Consider the following 22477-nt stretch of genomic DNA (forward strand, 5'->3'; position numbering starts at 1 on the left):
GGAGGTGCCTGTCTCCGTCTGCAGAAGGATCCTGGATAGCGAAGTTAAGGCTAAATGCCTTTTACACAGCTAAATGTAGATTTGATTAATTTCAGCCCAAAATATGTACCCTGTGTAAAAGTATGCAAGTGTGTTTATCACAATTCATATTTAATAAGCAGTATTTTGAGGAGAACTCTCCTGTCCTCTACCTGAGGGACCTGTGAGCTCAAGGAAAACAACCGCATCCTCAGCCGTCTGCTGCGATGCTAACAGAGGTGGACTGAAACAACTGTCAAAGCTGACACATCAAAGATCTTTCTAGCATTTCCCAGCCTTGAGCAAAAGCAACCTGCTCAGATGTTTTCCTTAAATATTTTGTAGATTTTCCAAGAATGCCCCACTTCTCATTTAAAAAAAAAAAAAAAAAAGAATAAAGATTTTAATAAAGATAGCTCAGTTATTTTTCCGTCACTCAAAGACATCTGTGATTCTTCTTATTAAAAACATTGATCCGCGTGTGATACCGTTAATACTGGGAAATAAGACTGAGTTAACAATATATATTACCAGTGCGTGTATATCATATTTGTGAAGTTATAAACTTAAAAATGGGCATACAAAATAAATACTTTAACTTGAAGTTGATAAAAGGGCAAGAGTTATGTTACTTTCCAGTCTAGTAGAAATGAATAGGCGTGTAGAGTGCATTGTTCTCCTTTGCTGTTTTTTAAGACATGAAAAGCAATTTGAAGTGTAGTCTTGCTTTAATGCCATTTAGCTTCCTCCCACAGTAATGTCAGCGCCTTTCATGTATGTGTGAGTGTCTATATAACATGTTTCTAAAAAAGAAATTTAGTTCCGTTCTGGTTTTAAAAGTTTTGTTGTGTTACCACTACCCATGCAATCTCTAAATTTTCTATAGTTCCATGATAAAATATATTACAGGTTTGTTGCTGAAGTTTCCACCAACCCATCGCGGCCAATTGTTCAGGACATGTGTGGTGCTTTGCTTTAAATGTCGGAAGGGGTGATTTAGAGCAGTTTGGGTTAAATGACACTTAAGCTGGTGGGGCAAACCGTGCTGTACTGTGCCAGGAGGACTTTGTTGTCAAAGGTCCAAGTGCAGGCTGGTTATACGTGTGAGCCATTGGGACAGCTGGGAGCCTTTCCTGGAGGGACAAGCTCTATGTTTAAGCACAGCGCCATCAGACCAGCCTGTGGTTGGTCCTGAGCTAGAGGTTCCCACACATCACCACACTGTGTTTTGCTGGTTTTCTGTAATGTCCCTGGGTCCTTTCGAAATCCAGCGCTGCTGCCCTGCACTATCTTTTGTGGTCAGGAGGTACCTGGTGAGATGGTGCAGGCGTGAGCTTTGGGGCTGAGTACATCAGGAGCATCGCATCGTTCAGAAAAGGATCCGCATCCAGCTAGGAGAAGGTGAGGGGGCAGTTTGCTTCGTGAACTCACTACTTTGATTAATGTATTCAAATATTAACATGCCTGGTGAGGTAGACCAAAATATCCTCTGGATATATAAATATTCATATACTAACATCTGCCACAGCTGCATAGTTATAATTCTGTTTTCACAGGAGGAAAAACGTCTCTTTGAGGAAGGTCCAACATAGCAGAGGGTTTCTCTCTTCATACCTGTCACTTAGAAAGTTGTGTAACTTTTAAAAATCTTTTATACTTCCAATATTTTAGTGTTAGCCTGGTCTATGAGGATTTAACTCCAGCATAACACAGCTATTAATGTTCCTGGATCACTTTTAGTATGTGCATGTGAGGTATTATGTGTTTTTTATGATATACAAAAAACCTCTTTGATCATTTCCAGGCTGTTTTCTGCCACTGGCACCGTCCTGAGACAACCCTGCTTTGCACAGTTAATAGCATCAGATTTTCTTTATGGTCTTGACCTCTACCTTTGGCACTTAAGAACATGCCTTTCATTTTCTATGGCTTGGCGTAGTCCCTTGAAACTCAAGGTCTTGTCTTTTTCTTTTTTTTTTTTTTTTTTTTTATTTTATTTTACTGCTTTACCATCTTTATTTATGGTTATCCTGCTCCAAGATGTCTTTTCACTAGGTTTACTCCTAGCTTCACTCCTCTGAATTTTGCCTATAAGTCTACTTGTCCCTCTTCTTCCAAGAATAAAAGAAAATAACACAAAAATATAATCAGCAGCCTTGTTTGTCAGGATATTCCATACAAATCTACAGCAGCTGTCTTGTTATATATTAAAAAAAATACCACTTTTTTTTTTAGTTCAAAATACTGGAAATCTTTGTGGCTTTCTAATTTTTGGCACAGGGAAGGCATTGTTTCAGTGCACCACCAAATGTGTGAGTGTACAGCAATCGTATTCTCTTTTTGCTTTCAAAAAGGGCTTGAAAAGGTTTGTTCTTCAAGTAGAGTCAGACAGAGTAATTTATTGAATGTCTTTTTCTCTTCTAGAAGCTCTATGTGATACTCTACAGTTGTTTTCAGAGAGTTACATTCATTTTTCTCATTTATAGATTGAATACTGAAGACCATAAAAGAGCTAGTTTGGGCTGCTTTTTGGGTCCATCAACTACAGAGAAAAAAACCCATAAGAATAGCTAGAGTTCACACTTCCAGTTCTGAACTCTGACTTCTTTTACTTAAACCGGTATTAAAGATTGGTGTTAAAATTATGTGAAATTTGTGTGATTAAGACAGGAATTTCATAGTCCCCTACGAAAGGGGATGTCTTATTTCTCTGTAAAGTTGTCATTGCAGGGTGTTCCCTGCAGAACAAGCAGAGATTTAAGGCTCCGATGAATGACTGTTTTACAGAGCAGGTACTTTCCTTCCAGCTTTATCTTTTTAACCTTTGACATTACTTAGATTAGTCAAAAGCAGTTTCACCCTATTATTTCAGGAGAAATCAGTGGTTTTCTTTATGAGAAATTATAGATAGGTTAAATTTTCAAGAGCTGTTAAGTCCCAGGCTCAAAAGTTACTTGGGCATTTTGCAAAATTTAATCTGAATCTTCTGGGTTGGTTTTTTTTCATTTCTTAGAGTTCTTGCAGATAAGGACCCCAGAGCTGATGGTTCATCTTCAGTGTTATTTTGTACTTAGAGCATAATGTATTTTTTTTTTAAAAGTTGCAGCCTACCCAAATTACACTTCAGTCTAGCAATTTAATGTCCTTAGGAATGCACTGAATTATCTTAATCACATTCTTCAATGATATATTACTACCTTTAAAAAATACTGCTAGGAGAAAATAGCAAGTGTACAAGGGGGAGTTGTAGAATAAAGATGTAATCGCTACAGGAAAAAAGGAAAACTAAACAAAACCCAAGACGTAAGTTAAGCTGACTAGAAAATTAACATTAAGAAGTGTCAGGAAATCAAGAAAAAATGCTCCTTTGATGGTACTGCAGGCCTGGGTCTGTATAACTGCATTTATTTTACAGTACAGTACTGGGAACCAAATTTTGCTCTCAGTTAAACTGACATGTTGGTTAGAAATGGTAAATATTTACTGTAACCTAAAAGGGCTTTGCATCAGTTTAACTCTACTAGTTACTGCACAGCTGTAATTGACTTAAAGCGAGCTCTGATTATAGATAAATAGCTACCGCCTGATGTAGTATTGACAGTGTCTTCACTGAAATAAATTGTCCTTGAAACTATTTTTTGCTGTAAAACACCATTTCAGTCAGAGTTTTTTCCAAATCACACTAATTAGAAAAGTCATTTAACCATCATTTACAAGGTACATAATTCCAGAATTTGTTGTTTCAAAATGTATTTTATGTTTGTTATCCAGCTTAATAAAATTTAAATAGCAAGTAGATATGATAGTTCATTAAGATACAAAACGGTCAAATACTCTATTTTCATTTTACAATGTAATGCTTTTAATTACGTAGTTGCTATTTAGTACCAGAGAAACATCTTATTTTCTAGGTCAATGTTTCACATTTGTGTTATGATTAAAACAGTTTGACATTTTGAACAAAAATATACTAATTCGTTGTATTAATTAAAAATAATAGCCTAGAAAAATGCTTCCAAACTAACCTAAAGACGTCAGCATAGTGAGACATGACAGTTGTGCCATATTGTCACGATTAGTGACATTTTATTAAGCAATGTAAAATTGTACATGCAAATGGAAAAATAAAATTAAGAAGTTTTCATTTTTAAAACACTGTACATGAAATCTTCCGTCCACAGAAAGGGGAAGACAAAACCAACTTTTGAAATATTGACATTTCCTGTGAAATGTAAAGGGCAGCTTTTGCCCAGATAGATATTTGTTCTTTTTAAATACATGTTGGCCTTCTGCTGCCGGAGTGGGGAGAGGGCAAGTACGAGAGAGGTAAAATCCTGAAGCCTTTGAAGCTTAGCCATAGATTTTTAATGAGTTTGTTCCCAGGGTTGTTCATTTGTACATGTAAACTGCTAATATCATATAGTTAATTAAAAGTACTGCCATTTTCATAAATATGTATATGATATATGAAAATTAATGGTCTAGAAAAATAATAAACAAAATTATAATAATTCTCTCTCCTGAAACCAGTTCAGACACACAGAGTTCACACTAGTCAGAGACACCAGGTTCTGCTCTGTGTCGTAGGGCAAAATATCATTGATGACAAAGTAAATAATCACCATTTTGTTCTTGAAGAACGCAAAATAAAAATTTAAAAGAACACAGACAATAAACGGTAGTTGTTTGATTTCCAGTTCGATATGTTTCTTTTGAAGCTCTAATTGCTGAATTTAAGGCTGCAAGAAGGCATCTGCCCTTCGAGAGGACCTCAAAGGCAGCCCTCTTCCCCAAATTAGAAGTAAGCCCTGTTTTAGTGTGTCACAGATCAGTGAAATAGCTCATGGATGGACATTATTTCCATTTTAAATTTGGCACACTAGTTTATTTTCTAGTTTAAGCCCAAGAAATGAGTCAATGGAAATACTAATGTGACTTTCACTAAGTCCAGGGTACCAAAGAAAAGTTTCTACATCATCTACATACGCACGCTTCTGATTTTCATTGTGAGACAGACAAATCAATTCCCATCAAGAATCTGTCTAAATTAGATCCCGTTATTTTCCGTTTACCTAAAGCCGTAGCATGTCTCATCTGCAGATCTGCACGGTTTCAGCAACGTCTTTCAAAGATACCTGTCAGCCCTTAATGTTTCTATACTTTTTGCTGTCTTTAGCATTCAGATTCAAAACTGGAAACAGTTAATGTTTTTCTCTGTATACGACCTTTCAGAACACTGCAAGTAGCTTTATGGACCCCTGTCATCCTGCAAACTACCGTCGGGGAGCGATCGGTCTCGATATTTCGGTCGTTAGCAAGAGAAGCTGCTAGTATCTTAAATTAAAATAGATCTTTGATTTCCCGCTAAGACCTCTAGAAAAGAAATTTACTTCAATTCTTTGGTAGGACTTTACAACTTTGTCTTGCCGGTGCAAGCCGGAGCCCTGGTGAGGCTGTCGTTTGAACTGAAGCTGTATTGCAGCCTCTTTTGTTCTCTCCTCGCCTCAGATGCCTGCTGGCTTGCAGGAGCGAGCGGGATGACTTGTGGTGACAGCTGTAAAGTTGCGGATGGGAGCAGAGAGAGGAAAAAAGCCCTTGTTCCGTTAGGAGGGGTTTTATATCTCTCTGTTTCCATAACTACACAGAAGGAGAAAAACATGCTTCTTTCATGCTTGTCTAGATTCAAAATTGCCTGTTGTCATCCTTTCATAGGTTCAGCACCTTTGCGGGTTGGTCTTAGTAGCATTTTCGCATTATGAAATGATTGTGAAATTTGTATATTGCCTTCACAGTTGAAATTTTGACTTAATCACCATGTTTTCTGAGGTCTCCCTTTGTTTTCGTTTGTATTTGAAATGTTTTAGCCAAGTCTTATCAACCATCTTCATTATGTGAAAGCCATTCAGCTCTCAAAATAGTCTTTATAAGCTTGCTTAATTCTTAGAGAGCCCATAAATTTTAATACTCATTAAATAAATCTTTGTCCTTTAATCTCAACAGACTTCTTAAAAATGTCTTTATTTTATTCTGTTTGGTAAGGCAGCTACTTAAACACATCCTGATAACTTGTTCCTATATGACTATAAACAATATTTGCAGTTAAATGGTTTCTTGCATTATCAGCCAGTCACAGTCACAGCTCATATTCTCTTCCCATACTGTACAAACTCACTATTCATGCAGCATGGATACTAGGGAATCACTTTGCTAGTATTTATTAAAAAATACTTAATATAAACAACAATACCTTCCAAAAAGTTTGTTTAAAAATCAAGATGTAAAAATCAAGGTTTACTCTATTAAGGGGAAACAGGAGTTGGGCAGAAATGAGGAGGAGATTTTACAAAACATTTCCTGAACAGCTACAACAATGTTAAATTACGAAAACTTTACAGTGCTTATAAAAGAAGGAAAAAAATCAATTATGAAGTCTTTCACATATTCTATGACAGGTATAATCTAGAGATTTGAAAATGTTATAAGTAGGGAGATGTTCAAAGAAAATCTGACACAAATTGTGGCTTTTTTAACATATGATACTGTGTTCCCAAAGCTAAAAACCCCACAGAAGTTAGAGGTTTCTTTCTCTGAGACCGAGCTGCCCCCCAGCCGCTCATTTCTTCTCCCACCACCCGCTTTCCCATGCTGCTACTTCCAGCTTTCTGCCTTCAGGTGTCTCTGCAATCATGCCCCAGCTCATGGGGCACAAAAAAATAGTTTATTTATCATTTTTTTTTCAAACCTATTGTCATTTATGATCATGAGGGAAGTTAACAGCCTTGTATTTATTATTACTTCTTCTGTAACTGTGAGTGGAGATGAATGTAGCCACTGACATGTGCTGAAGCTGTAGAGCAGGGAACCAGTTGCTGAAGAAGAGTTGTTGGGTTGCAGAATATGCCGAGAGAGGTCCTGGACTTGACTGGTGGTGGTTTCATTCTTTTACTTTACATTATTTGATTACAATTGTCTCTTCCGATAGTGTGATGAATCACTAGGTCTCATTGTGGAGACACAGTCTGTACCAGAAGAAGTTCTCTATCATGTGAGATGTCCACTGGACCAAGAGATGCTGTCCACACACATTTAGCCCAGAGCATAACTTATGCCTGGTGGTAAGCTATCCACTGAGTGTATAGGTCAAAATGCTTAGATTTAGTATTTCTTTATTTTTAGATGATGTATAATACCTTCTGAAAGGGTGAGATTTGAATGCCAAAGATTTTGGATGGGTTTATTTGCTTTCATTAGGCATCATAATGCAGTATATGAATGTTACAAAATAGGTGTGTTACCAGTGGTCAGTAAAGATGGATTTATTTCAAGAATTGCATTGATTACACTTACATACATTTTAAGGAAAAATTCAGTCCTGCCCCTGTTGAAACTGGGCAGCGCTGCCTTTGTTTAAAATGGGCAGAGGAACCCCCCCCACTCCTTGCTAATTAATGCACGTTAAGTGCTTTGAAGTGTTTGATTGTCAGGCGTTGCACCTTACAGTTGTATTTATTTTTGTTTTACTATAATACGTGCAATTTGTCCTGGATGCACCACCGATTTATTTTCAGAAACCTGTCTTTATTTTTTATTTTCTTATTTTGGAAAGCAAGCATTTTGTTTGCCGGCTGTACATACACACACGCCTGTGACCGATTGCTGTTAATACACAATTCACAGCTTTTGTTCTTACCCCACCAAAACTGGTCAGCGTTTGACTATTGCTGACATCTCGGGGAGCCTGTTGATTACACTATCGGTTTCACAGATGGGTGCTTCTTGTTCAAAGCCTTCAAAACTAGGAAACGTTTAGCTAATGCCTTGCACTACATAAAGAGATCAAAAAGGTCTAAAAGCTATCTGCTAGTCTTCTGCTACAAGCAATTAGGATAATACTGAATCCATCCCAGATCACGTAGTAATAAATATTTTAGCCTTCCCTTAAGTGTGTATTGATATTCAGGGCTGCCTGCTGGTAAATAAAACAATCAGAACTAAATTTCTCTTTGAATCTGGGCTATTCTGCGTTTCCAGCGCTTACAGATTTATTTTTTATTTTCCTTCTCTTTCTGCCTGTCTCTCTCTCTCTCTCTCGTTTTGTCTCCAGAGAAAATTATTGTCTGCCTGGAAATCAAGTTACAGTGCTAACTGAAATAGTGGCATGTTATATATGGAACAGGGGGCCAGGCTAGCAATTTGCTGAGATCCCCTGGGGTTTGTTTGCCTTGGCCAATACAGAACAGGCTGCAGCCAACTTTATATTTAATCAGGGGTGAATCCTGAAAAAAATAAAAAACCAAAAATACCCAACAGATCCTGGTATAGGAAACTGCATCTTTATCTCAACATCTCGGTGGGTATTTTTGTGCTGGATGCTTTGGTCTTGCTGCTTGTCCTTGTGTGGATCACAGCCTGTGTTGGAAAACTAAAGAGATCAAATTGTCTCCCTAATCTTTCTCATTCTTTCTGTGCATCCATATATGTAATGTAAATGCAGTTCATTTTCAAAGCCAGTCACATACACTCACTGTGCCTTTGTAACCCTGTATGATTATAAATTAGCAGGCATGGATACCATAGAAGACTTTACCGTATAAATCAAAGCAGCAAAGGCATTCTAGCCTCCAAACTTCCCTTTTTATTATTTTTATGCATAACTGATACCAAAATCTCTCCAAAGTTGCATTTAAAATAGATTTTCTAGAAATTAGGGTGTCGTTCATCTCTGACTATAGACAGAAAGATTGTTGAAATAGTTCTACAGCCTAATACAGGAAAATACCAACTGTCATACATGAAGGCATCCTTGAGGTACCTCTTAATGTCAGTTCTGGTGATGATAGTAGCCTGAAAATTGGCTTCAAAACATCATACAATGACTTCCCCGAGTTTCTGATATATTTAGAAAGCCTCCATTTACACATAGAGTTGTAGTTGTCTTCTTCAAGTGAGTAATCACCACAGCTGACTTTGTTGACCCTTTCTCATCATTATAAGATGAGAAGAATTTGTCTATGTATGTGAGCAATGAAAAATTATTTAGCACAATGGGGCATCTCATTGCCAACAATCCTTGGAGTCGAGTTATCATATACAGCCACATGTGTTCAGTAGGGGATTTAAAAATATTTTCCCACTCTCCAGCATCTGTTACTGTTTTCTTTAGCAGCACAGGTGTATAACAGTGTCAACAAGTCTAAAATCTAGACAGGTTGGTCCACACTACAAAGTCCTGCTGCCATAGCTGTATCAGCTCGGAGTATGACAGCTTCATACCTTGCATTTCACATTGCTGCGCTGACAAAACCTGGCAGAAGATGACTCTCGTTGCCTTTTGTTGGGAGGTTGGTGTAGCTGTGTCAGCAGAGGTACCTCTCCATCAGCATATGCTCCATCTCACTGGGGAGCGTAGCTGGGTAGCAGAGGCTCCGCAGGGCACGGCCTCACTGAGCCTGTGCTTTGGGGCTGTAGTGCTCCCCTGTTGAGCTTTTCTCAGTTCACTTTATCTGGCTTAAGGTTTTGTGAAAGCAAAACGTTCAGGAGATGGCCACAACCAAGTCGAACATTTTCAGATGCCTTTGTCTGGCGTCCTGCGGAAGCTCCATAATCAATACAGACTGGGAAGGGAGGGCTGGACACAGCAATATTTTTCAACTCCATCCCAATCCATTAGCAGCCTTTGGCACTTCACAGGACAGAGCGAGAGGGTTTCACCATTCGTTTGCCTCCCCCATCTCACCAACAAAGGATTCTCGTTACGGCGAGTCCCAGCTTTGTTACTCCCCCTTCTCCTGCTCTTGATGAAGTTCAACTGGAATTGAGATCCAAAGGGAAAAAGTGAAAGTATTTATCTGCAAGAGATTAATTCTCACCTTCTATGCAAAAAATAAAAGTGTCTGGTCTCAACTAATTATCTAATCTCCCCTGGTAGTCCCTGGGGAGAGAGACCCGTGGTAGTGCATCCTACCTGGCTGAGCATGCAGAAGGGGCTGTGTTGTGCGTTAGACGTGTTTCTGTCTCCATTTGACTGCAGAGGCAGTCCAGACAACTAGACATACAATTTTTAGGGTCCAGGGACCAAACTAAAGATCACAGGATCTGAGACATCCTCATCTGTTAATGATTCCCACAAGGCTTCGCTCATTCCCCCTTTTCTCTGTTCAGGCCTAAAGAGAAAAGGGACCTATTTCTTCTCCTCAGTCCTAAGATGGAAGCTGTTCTCCGGAGGTTTGTACTTGTCGTCGCACCACATGGAAGCTGCCGTAGCTGGTGGCGTATTTGTCAACTGGGAAATAACTAACGCCCTGCCCGATAATCGTGGGAGACCCTAAGGGATGATGTTCGGTGGTAGTTGGTCTACAGGGTCAAGATGCCCCAGGGGAGTGGAGAACAGCTTCAGCCACTGCAACGCCCAGTGTGTCTGCATAACTTCGTCAGACTGACCTAATGAGGCAACTGGGCATTTAGTTGTTATCCCTTTATGCCACTGCTTCAAGCTACATATCAATAGTGCGGGGGCAGATGGAGCAGTTTATTGTGGCACTCTCCGGGCTTTGGGGTTCTTTGTGTGTCCGTGGGTGTTGCAGTGAGGAGAAAGAGAGAGTTGTCAAAATTGGTGAAAAATCATGAGTTCTTGTGTGGTTCAGTAGGTCAGGTTCACCATGGTACACACTTTTCTGTCACTTGTAACTCCTATTTGACTCCTAGGTCCTTTACTTTGTAATTTAATTTCTTGTAGCTATACATGCTCTACCTCTGTCTGTCAAAATGAGCAAGTGTGGGCAGTGCTGGCAATTAATGGTTAAAATGTTTATTTTACATAACTAGAGCATAACCTTGGGAATTAATCTCCTTAGTTATTAAGGCAAGAAAGTAATTGGATTTTCCTTCTGATAACTTTTCTTGGCTTTCCCGCATTTTCTGTCCCAATCATGAAAGCATGAGGCTGTCTGGGCAAGCACTGGTTTCTTGCATGTTCTTCACAAGAATAATTAGTGATGTTTCATCAATTACCCTTTGCAGTTTCATAATAGGTTAATTCTTCCAAGCAAATTTTGAAGAATGCTGTTTGTGAAAACTGTTCTTCCATATTTCACAGCTTATTATATTTTAGCTCTTGCTGACCCCTTTTAAAGCCTTATCTACTAGAGTTTAAGTAAAGACTTCTTCATTAAAAGTGGAAAGAAACCTGAGAGCTTCCATTGTGCCACAGGAATGTGCATTAGAGAGGATCTTTGACTGGGTATCCAGTCTCCACTGTGCTTGAAATACAGAATAAATAAACTTGGGGAATAAGTTCCTTGTTCATTTTTATTTCTGATCAGAAGTAATTTAAAAAAAAAAAAAAAAGATTCGCTATATAATTTCTTTTCCCTTTACTTGATCTACACAATAACACAGTCATTCTCGGTCCTACATTTGATCCAAGGCTTATGGGCTCTTCACTTTAATTTTTAATTTGTCCATTAATTAAGGGGGAGAAAATGTAGTGTGATGGGTGGAGCTGGGGACCAGGAATCAAAGCTTCTGAGCTCTTCCTGGCTCTGTTCCTGACCTGAGGAAAGTCATTTACACCTTCTGACCCATATTGTCTCTGGGACTCTCAATATAATTATGTTTAAATGCCCCCAAGCAATGATCTGAAGGCTGATAAAGGCAATATAGAAGCGCTTCCTTCCACAAGCTCCACAGAGATGTTGAGTTGCAGGTTTCAGGTCAAGTCCCCTTTAGGTTCAACCGCTGAGTGGCTCATGTAATTATGGAAGAACACGAGGGTATCTATTGTGTACTACTCTATGAAGAAAACATTTAACCAGTCTTTGACTGAGAATGATTTAGCATCAGTAATGACGAAGAAAACAGAAAGGACTGGCTTGGTTTCTGCAATCCCAACACGTGTGTGCCCCTGGGGCAGGAAAGAAAATCCTTTGCACTGTGGCTGCAAGAGCATTTGCTGTGATTCACTGAGGAGAGGGAACGTCAGTGCCCACCCTGCTGAAACCCTGCACCTTAACTATCCTTGCACTTCATTTTTACCTGGATCTCTTACCAAAAAAAAAAAAAAAGGCAAATGAGAAAAAAAAGCAAACAAAGAAAAACCCCTCTGTAAGAACAAAGAAAACGGAGGAACAATAAACACTAGGAAATTCCCAGCACATCCCTTTCTGAAGGTTTCAGGAAATTCCACTTGTTAGAGGAAACACTGAAAATTAGGAGGAGCCCAGAAGAGGGACTGGCAAGAGACAGCTGAGATCATTTTTCACTGCCAGGACTGCACTCTGTTGTCTCTCCTTTTACAACTCATCGGCAGGCATTATTACCTAGTGAAAAAATTTGTTTTGCAACTCATCCTGAGTCCTCATAAATCATTAATGCCTGGCTGAGCACAGTGTGAGCATTACAAATACTCTGAGAATGAGGGCCCGTTCTGATATAACCTTGTGTCCAATACTAATGCCTGCTAGTTATTTAGTAATACAAAGGGGCCTCAGCGAGAAAGACCGATGAATCAATGCAGTCTCCTGACTTCCTTCTCCTCTCCACCTGCCTCTTCTCTTTCTAGTTCAGAAACTGAGCTATGAAAAATACAGGACTGTTCGTAGCCATCTCTCTGTGGAGGGCACAGCAACAAGTCAGGGGGACCGGGAAGGACTTGTGGCCTCCAAATGGCTAGAGGAAAAAGAGGGACTTCAGTTTCTGATTAGGGCTTGTTCTGATTTCTGGTTTTTTATGAGCCTCATCGCACCACTGCTCCAGACCTGTGTTTTCTGGTTTACATCCCTTAATGAATGCATGCAGTATAAAGCACAATGAAGTGTGTAAAGAGCATAGATAGAAACTGTGCCCGGGAACTGCAGGACTGGATGTAATTAAAGGGTGCTCAGTAAAGTCCAAGTAATCAGCCCATTACCTGCAGGGAGCCATCTGCGGACTTAGAGTCTGAAACCAGCCCGTACAATACTGGAGATAGTACAGACAGCATCACTGCAGTGGCTTAACGTCGTGTCTTCTTATTCAGCAATCTTGGGCATAATCATGAGTTCATGGATGGTCTCTACTATCCTGCTTATCCTGAGCCCACCTCCCAAAACCCCCAGCCCATTCAGAGTGCAACTGACCTTTAAAGGTCCCTTCCAACCCAAACTATTCTATGATTCTATGATCCATCTATGCAGTTGCTATTCATACAGCTGTGCTCTTTGAACACTAAGAATGATTGATCGTGGGCTTTAAAAGGAGGAAATGGAATGAGGTGAGATGGGGATTGACCCCTTGTATAAGGATAATCTTAAATTTGTATGACTTAGTCTTGGTTGGAGCCCTTGTCTTGAAAGGCTTTTTCCAGGAAGATTGTGAAAGGCTGCCACAGATGCTAGAGAAAAGGATCTTGAATAGGAACTTGGGAAAACTGCAAATGGGGATGGAGGACAGTGGTTGGGCAAATTTGAAAAGGGGAATGACAGAAAACAAAAGTGAAATTAAGTAGCGGATAAAAAGAATATCAGAAAGTTTAGAGGGAAAAGTAACTGTCGTTAAGGCATGAAATGGTAGAAAATTGGTCTGGAGGAAAACGTAGTTGCTGTAAGTGAAAGTGGGAAAATGGATCAAGACGGAAAAAAAAGTTGTTCATATGTGAAAAGGGACAGAGGAATAATTCCTCCACTATCGCCTCCAAAAATATGCAACTAAGAAAACACCTGGTGCTCCTGTGAAACCAGAGAACTTAGTCACTTTGACCCAAAATCTGATAGAACATCCCTTGTATCCAAAGCATCCTTGGTCTTTAACCGAGGCCTGAAGCGTTCATGGTCAGACTTCAGGCATCACATCTCCAGCAAAAGCCCAAAACTGCCCTGTTTGCCCAATAGTTTGGGCAAAACTGCCCAAAACTGTTTGCAGAAGAGCAAACATTTGGATTCCATTTTAAGTTTTGCTCAAAATGTATCATTGTACTTTAGCTTCGATGAATTCGTTAAAAATAGTCCCTGCTGTAGCACCCACAGGAAAGAGTGGTTTATTTTCCCCTATTATGGATCTGACACAAGCCTGCTGTTATTTCTGTGCCCTTTCTAATGATCTGCTTGCTCTCTGGAGAGCACTGACCCATTTCAGCGCAGAATAATTAGCCTTTCAGACACTACTGTGTTTCCATTAAATAGACATAAATGTGCAAGGTGACATTTATTTACTTAGGCCTGAAAAATGTGCACCACAGATGTTGGGGCTTGGGAGAACTTCCATTTCTTTTCATGCAACAGTTGAGTATTTGCATGCTTTCATGTTGTTTAACCACTAGCGCTTTGCTGAAATGAGTCCTGATGAGTTTCGTTGGGGAAGCAGGAGAACACAAAGATTGTTTGGGGTCTTCATTTCACCATAAGGCCCTTTGGCGATGCTGTGGCAGCCCAGTGCCCGAGCTCAACAGTGGCATTAAATGCAGTTATAGTTACACACTCTTCATGTCCCTTTTACTGTGTGTAAGGAGGGACTCCATGTAAGGAACTGTTGTTGATTTACAGATCTGTCTGAAGAGGAATGTGTTCAGGGTGTTACACTGAGAAAATGAGAACCTTGACCTATTGCAAACATAAAATAAAACCAAAATCCTTTAGTATTTAAAACCAGCTCTTTTATCATCTTGATCACTGGCTTCTGAACCGCCAGACTATTGCCCAGGTGAAAAGTATATTATTCGTCTTGATAGCCACTTTGGTCTGCAAAGTTGGAGGGAAGTCTTACCCGTAAAAGTCCAGCCAGCATATAAAACATGTAGGTTGCTTAGTAGTTCACATCCGCACATGAAGACATGGCACGCTATTATTTCATTCTGTTAGTACCAATAGGCTTTATAAAAGGAGGCATCACACAAGGTAGGTGCTTTATTGCAGGATGGAAACACTTTCATAGGTTATTTTAATCATTACGATTCTTTCATGATGTGTGAAAGTTGATTGTTGCTGTAAATGAAGCCATTGAAGGCTAAAAAATAAAAATGCTGTGATGGTAAAAATCTTTGGAGTGCAAAAAATGGGAATTGCTATAAAAGGCAGTAATTTATTCTCTGCATGAGATTATTTTTTATGATAAGATGCTTTTAAGCTAATTCTGAAACATATACAATTGTAGTCTGTATAGCTGAGGTATACTGCAAGATGCATTGATAATTTGGCTAATTTTTTATGCACTGTAATTTATATATTATTTAGAAGTACTATTTTATTCTGTTAACTGAGAGGCTTAACACATTTTTACAATGTTAAGGATAAGTTATTTTTGCAGGTTTTGTGGTTTTATTATTTTGACCCATATCCAGTTCATATTGCATCATGATACCATATTTTTACTAATATTATTCTAGTATGTTCAAAACTTATTTGCATTTGGATAGAAATTCATTAGCTCTTGATTTTTATTATAACAAATTATTTTAACTTTTCTGTGATAATGCATTCTCTGTGTTTCTGATTTGCTAATGCTGAAATATTTTGTTTTCGTTTTTAACCCTTCCAAATTTAGGATCGTTTTTTGCTTTTTTTTCTGTATATATATATTTCAGTTGTTTAGACCTACTGGTTCCTGCTTTTTCTTTTTCTTTTTTTAATATGTTTTGTTCGTAACTTCTGACTGTCTGTGTTGAGCCAATCTTACCGACAAAAATATCAGTTGTTTCCTGTTTCTCTACTTCTTTACAAAAAAAAAATGAAAAGTAAAAAGTAAAAATAAAAAACTCTTAATGGGAACCCTGGCACTGTCTGTCTTCTCTGTTCTGCAGAAATGTTGAAGGAGTTGAACCAGCAACGCAGAGCGAAAGAGTTTACAGACCTGAAAATTATTGTTGAAGGCAAAGAGTTTGAAGTCCACCAAAATGTTCTAGCTTCCTGCAGCTTGTATTTCAAGGACCTGATTAAAAGGTTTGCCTTCCTTCCAGCTGTGATCTGCTCTGTTCTTTTGTAGGGCGCATTTGTGTCGCTTTTTTTTCCTCCCCTCTCTTGCAGGTTTATGAAGATTGAATCTCCTGTCACAGAGCCAGTAGCCATTCTTTCCACCTCCTCTGAATGTATTTCCAAACTGAGACTCAGACCCATTTGTTACACATCTGACTCGTACAGTGTAATTATTTCTGATCAGTAGAGGCCGGTTTTGGCCGAAGAAAGTGTTTCACCACTGAGAGACCTGAGATTTAAACTCAACTGCTAATGGTGATTCAGACCACAACTGAAAACTATTGCTGTCGATGTTTTCAAGGGACTCTGTCACATACGACAAAAGTCTGTCCTTTGGGCTACAATAAGCCATCAGTGTTCTGGTGAACGATGCTCAGACGTCATGCTAATAAAGCATTTTGAGTATCGTAATCCCTTCACCCTGAAATCTTTGTTACATGCTTTTGTGTGGCTTTTATGGGCAAAGGGATTGATACTTTTATTATTTGGGGAGTTTTAAAAGAAGAAAAGACAACTGGTGGATTTCTCCAGAAAAGATTGGAAATAAGAGGATTTTCTGGACAAAATATAGCTCAGTCTGCATGTTAGACTAAGGGTAGTTTTTTCCGACAAACACTCTAGCTCAGGGTAGGTACAATATGTACATTTTCTAAACATCATGTCTCCGCCTTCGCATTTTCCCCCCTCTGTTTCTAGCTGATTGATTCTAAACAGTGCATGATAATCTTTTTTTTCCATTACATTGATTTTTCAATTTGTATGCTTCATATACTCGCATAGGAATAAATTGGTACTCTCGTATTATTAGTAAGTTAGAGTAGCAAGTAGGGAGAAAAAAAACCATGAGGATAACTTTCATTTTTCTCTCAATCATCAGCAAATTAATGCAGCTGCTGATTTTGCCTTGCAGTATTTTCCTGAGCAGACTGAGCCTGGACTGTGCTAAAAAATGGGATTAAAGAACATTTTGCTTGCTTCAAATCCTGTATTTAAATTTTGCCAACTAACACAATAGTGACTGTATTTTATTTCAGGATGGCATATTGGCTGGTATCTCCTTTCAGTGTATTATGTCCTTTTGCACAGAGCTGGTTTTATAATTATGGATATATATTACATCTCTATGATATAACTGTGCTGACTGCCTTATCAATTATTCATAAAAAATATGTTGGCCTAGGAAGCATGTCTTTTCCCCTCTGTAAATCTAATGATTGCTAGATGTAGCTATGCCAGATCTCTCCTGTCCTTTCTCTTCTGTCTGCTCATTATCATTTAATTATTAAGGCTACAGTATATGCTTTTTACAGTGATAAGGGGTAGAGTCTATAAGGAAAGAAAATCTTAGAATAAACTTAGAGAAATCCAATAACTGACTGGCCAAAGACTGTCATTTGGATTTTGCTGTGAAGACATCTGTTTGTGTGCAGAAGTCACTAGGCAGCATCTATTTCTAGAAGCGCACTGAGGAATGTTGCTGCTTTATTATTTAGTTATCAAATGGAGATATACTTTGGATTGAGCACTGCTCTGATATGAACTCATTTAAAACAAAACAAAAAAAAAAAAAAGAACAACCTTTTTAAATGCTTGGAAAAGAAACAATGAAAGCAAAACCCTAGATTTCAGCATTTATTGTCTTTCAGCTGCTCACATAAGGCTCTCATGCGTTACAAGAAAAAAACAGTGAAAGGTTTAGCACATTTGCCAGCCTCACCACAGCCTTCTTTCACATCATCATCAGTAATAAATATTCCAGAGTTCGATTTGTGTCCAGAGTCGGGTCTCTCCATCCCAGTTGTCTTCCATATATAACCTCAGCTGCACACATGTAACCTTGATGAAGGCTAATGGAGTTGCACAGGTGTATCCAAGGCAAAAATACCTTTATTACTGATGATGATGCTTGAATAGGGAAAAATCCAGCTTGATGTCTAGTTGAGTTTGCAAAACTGTCAGGTGAGAAAAATAAATATTCACCTGTGAATGGAGCAAATGCGTCTTTGCGAGACAATAAAATCAGGGCCATGGTGTGGAATTTCTAAAGAATTGCTTTTTAGAGGATACTTGCAGTGGAAAGCCTAGTCCTTTTAGAAGTCAATGAAAGTCAAGGACTCAAGTTGCAAGAGGGACTCAGTATTTTGTAGGATCATGCCCTTAATAATACAAAATCATTATAGTTCACAGAGTCAGTATGTTTATTAATGCAACATGTCTAGAATCCTCTCCTGTTAGCATCTCCTTTGAGATTATTCTCCTTTAAGCTTTGTGTGATTTTTATCTTCGTATTATTATAGAAATTAAAACAAGAAATGGTGGTTTTCCTTGAAGAATACAGGAGATGTCTTTATGTTAATATAAAGGCCATTTTAATCAGTGCATGCTAGGGTTAAACTCTACTGCCATTCCAACCGAAGGCACTGATGGGTCACCAGAAACGTCAATGAGAAGATGATCTGTTCATGAAGGTGCTATGTGCATCCTTATAAACATGCAGAAAAAGAATATCTTTCAGAGTATTTATTTTGTCTGTTCTTTGCCACAGGCTAGTTATCGTTAACCTAATGTTCTGCCATTGATTCTACTGTGTGTTGGAGTTGGTATCTGAAGGTAGAATAGCAAGTAGTGTCTCAAAAGAATAGAAGTGAAATGTTCAAAAACAAATAAGATCAATTATCCCCTCCTCGAAAAACCCAAAGTATAGACAAAAAGCATAATAGAACTAAAGTCATTGCCTATTTTGAGGAAGGCTGTTTGATGAGAATTAGTCATAGCAGAGAAAAAAAATATGTTGCTTTTATTGCACTGTAATGAAAAGACAATAACCAGCTTTGTTTGACCAAAATAATTCTAAAGTTATTTATTACCTATGAAAAAAATTTGGTAATGAGAGCACACTTTGAGACACCGTTAGTTTCTCAGAAAATGGTTAATCCTGCAGTGTGCTGAGCATTCTGGTCCTTGTCCAGAAAACTTCTTGTTCCATGTGACTTATCTTTTAAATATATGAGCATAGATCTTTTGAGGTTGGGTTAGTCCAGTCCTGAGCGGAAGCTCGGCACTGTACCAAGCACTGAGCTGTTAGAAATGGGTTAACCGGTCCCCGTGAGGAGCTGCGCAGCACTCTCCCAACAGCAGCTGACCAGAAAAACCGCTCTCGGTCCTTTTCAGTGAAAAGAACTGAAATCCTGAAATCTGAAAAGGATTAGTTGTGTTAGGAACAGCAGGTGTGAAATGTTCCTGACGTCTGTTCCGCTTCACTGTGCCCATGAAGGGAGGAAAGTGAGGTGCAGGGGAGGGATGGGGATGTGGGAAGATGTGGGAAGGTGGGTGCGTGCCCAAAGCTGGTCCCACAGTAGGACACATTGCAGTAACCTCAGGGGCTGTGGGGCTATCGCTAACAACCTCAGGAACAATTTTATACAAGATTAAACATATTTGAGGAGTGCTAGGTTTCCTTAAGTTCTCTTCATAAAATCCTCTTTAAAGTATATTCTTTCCCAGGTGAATATTTGAGCCTACTTTATGACAGACAGGTTGGGGTACTCAGGGGTCGAGTACTTGGCCTTACTGCTTGCTCCTGCGGGTACGGAGTACATAGAGGAGTTGATACACTTTATCTGCGGTTAGGGAAATGGTGTGGTTCATCTGCTTTTTCAGACTGTGACTCATGCAAGATTACTGTAGTACAGGACTTCAGGAGAAAATGGATGATAAATAGCAGTTAGAATAGGGATCTGCCCCTTAAATACCATCTTATGCAGTCTGAATTCACTGCCAACCACAGTTGTTTCCAATCTGCCTGACTTTGGCCCCTAATTCACACCTGTATTTTAGGTACTTAAGAAATCAGCCTTCCCAAAGCAAGGACCTGATTTGTGGCACAGGTAATGAAGAGAAGAATCTTGAAGGAGCCTTTTCTCCAAATTCCTATGTGCGGGCATGTAGGAGATCCCTCTGGAGCAATGAGAGGTGCTTGTCTCTTGCTGTTAGTCAACCAACGTTTGGGTCCAGAGTTGATATCTAAGGCAGGTTTAGTCTAACCTTGCCTTCTATACCACTGCTCTAGTCTGCAGAGAGGGAGACAGACCTGTCAAGGAGGCAAGTTCTTTCACCATAAAATAGATGTCTAAGATATGAGGTGAAGGAGAAGGCCATCCCTCTTTACTATTGAAGAGAGAGCTGAAGTGATTTGCTTAGACTATAAAGTTAAGATGGCTGTTACAGTGCTTCCTTCATGGGTCCAGCCTAAGCTGGTTATCTAGGCTTCCTCTGCTGTTGTGAGGGAAGACAGGAATATCCATAGGGCGATTCATCCCATCTTATGATAAATAGTATGAATTGCCATCTGGAAGTGCTCATTTTTCATTGCCCACGGAGAAAGGCCAGTCACCCAGCTCTAATTAGACACCTGAATCGTAGTTGGCTAAAAGTACATGAATGGTTCCTCCCTGAAACTACTGTTTGTCTGAATGTCACACACATATATATGTACACAGAAAGAAAGAAGTACATATATATGTACTTATATATGTACACAGAAAGAACAGACTTTGTTATTTAAACCAATCTTGTAGCTACAGCTCCTTAGTTTGGGGGAGGAGAAAAAGTGAGCTCTGTGTCTGGTGGAAATGGTGGAAGATGTGTGTGTTCTGGAAGGAAGGAATGGAAAATCCCATGAAAAGGCATCGTTTTTTTCCAGCTGCGTTTGGGATAGACAAATACAGCTGCTGCATAAATGGAATGTCTGATATTTCCGTAACAAAGAAAGTTTCACCGGAACATTTTAATTTGCTGCTTTCTTCTTCTTAATCCAACCCAAAGTTCTGGAATCTCTACCAAATACGACATTAATAATAGGAAGCACTTGACATAAGCCTCATCTTGGCTGAAATGCTGGCTTTTATAAGCAGACTTTAGTTTTATTTCTCTGTGGTCAGTTACTAAAGATAGACAGATCCTGTCCTATGAGCTTTATCTTTTCAAGATTTGATTTTAATGATGCTTCCTAATCTTAAAGTCATGCTGGCTGCCTAATTCCGTGAGCACAGAGCAGTAAGTCACGTATAGAAAGAGATTTGGTCACAAGAAGCGAGCATTTCTGATACAGTGTAATCTGGCAACTCTATGTTCATCCTTCTTTTCCTAAGGAGCAGAGCCAGTGAGTTCATGGCCAAATTGCTTTTCCAAGATACCTTGCCTCTTTTGGCAAGTGTTCAGATTTCTTATTTTTTATTTGTTTTCAAAACCAAGGTTGTATATACTCTCTTAGGGCTTGAAGGCAGGGTAGGGAGAAGTAAAGCGTTTTGGGTGAGAGGACCAAATTCCTTTTGCTTTACACCTACACTGAAGACAGAGATGTCATTCTGCATTTTACACCATTGTGCGGAAGGGCAGCATTTGGATGCAAGACAGAGAAACCTGCCGCTATCCATCTGAAACAGTCTGACAAAACTGCAAAAGCATTTAGGTGTCTGGAAAACAGACTGTCTGGTTTGTGTTTACGTTGTAAAAAGCCCAAAATGAGAAATAGCAGATGAAAGAAAAATCTACTCTTGGTGACCCCTTCGTGTTTTCCTGCTTATTAAGAACCTTGCTTTTAACTCCGGGAGAGGAGCAGGCAGCATTTCCACATCTGCATGCTTCAGCTCCATTGTAGGACAGAATGAATGTGGAAACAAATTATAACGTTTCTTTGAAAACAGAGAAATAGGGAGTTAAAAATATGATGTTTGTTTCAGGTGCCAGGAGAGCTATATTGTGCCTAGACAGGGAGCGCCAGTGGTTTCTGTTAAACCATTTAAAGGAGTCTGTGAGAACGGGAGGTTGCATGGGAGTATAAAATAGTCTTCACCCTTTACTACCAGGGGGCAGGTGTGAATTGTGCTGTGGGCGACATTTTTCTCTTCAACGAGGGACTGATAACTGCTGTGTGTTGGGCACGAAATCCTGGTGTGGGATACAGCTTTGGGTGGCCCTTTTCTGTGAGCTCTGCCTGGCCGAGCCCTGCATTCCCACCCGCCTGTCGGAGCCGCCTGCTGGGCTTCGAATTCTGCAGCTGCCAGGCCTTGGAAAACATGTCTTCATCAAGCAAAAATGTATGGTCCTCTACATAAATGAATTGGAGCTTACAAATATTCGCTGGTGTTGCTGGGCTGCCAGGCTAAGGAACTGCCACAAAACCCATAGCAGGCATTGCAACCCGGCTGCTTCCAGCCTGGTGAGTGTGGCCGGGAATTAGGAGGGTGGGTGGCTTGGGCTGGATGCTGGCTCTGAAATGAGGGACAGACCAATGTGCCCTGCTCTGAAGAGAAACCGTGGCCAGGAAGAGAGGAGGGCTCCTGGAGGTGCAGTGCAGAAATTAAGCTTCTCCGTTGTAATGGCTGCAGCTCGCAGAGGCACTGAGCAGAATCAGTTAACCTCTCGTTCCTCTCCCTCATTGACAGCATCTCTATTTACTGTAGTTTTGGCTTCTTGCTCACATAATTTCTAGACACAACTACAAATCCTGCAAATCT

General features: G+C 39.5%; 1 protein-coding gene across 1 annotated transcript in view; it reads left to right on the plus strand.

Moving 5' to 3' along the window:
* KLHL29 (kelch like family member 29) overlaps window positions 1–22477 on the plus strand; it is a 244924-nt gene that overhangs the window by 158094 nt on the left and 64353 nt on the right. The window contains exon 4 of the mRNA XM_074153745.1: window positions 15788–15926. Coding sequence (XP_074009846.1) covers window positions 15788–15926 — 139 coding nt within the window. The remainder of the gene's footprint in view (window positions 1–15787; window positions 15927–22477) is intronic.

This window comes from Numenius arquata, chromosome 9 (assembly GCF_964106895.1).
Source record: "Numenius arquata chromosome 9, bNumArq3.hap1.1, whole genome shotgun sequence".
Lineage (NCBI taxonomy): Eukaryota > Metazoa > Chordata > Aves > Charadriiformes > Scolopacidae > Numenius > Numenius arquata.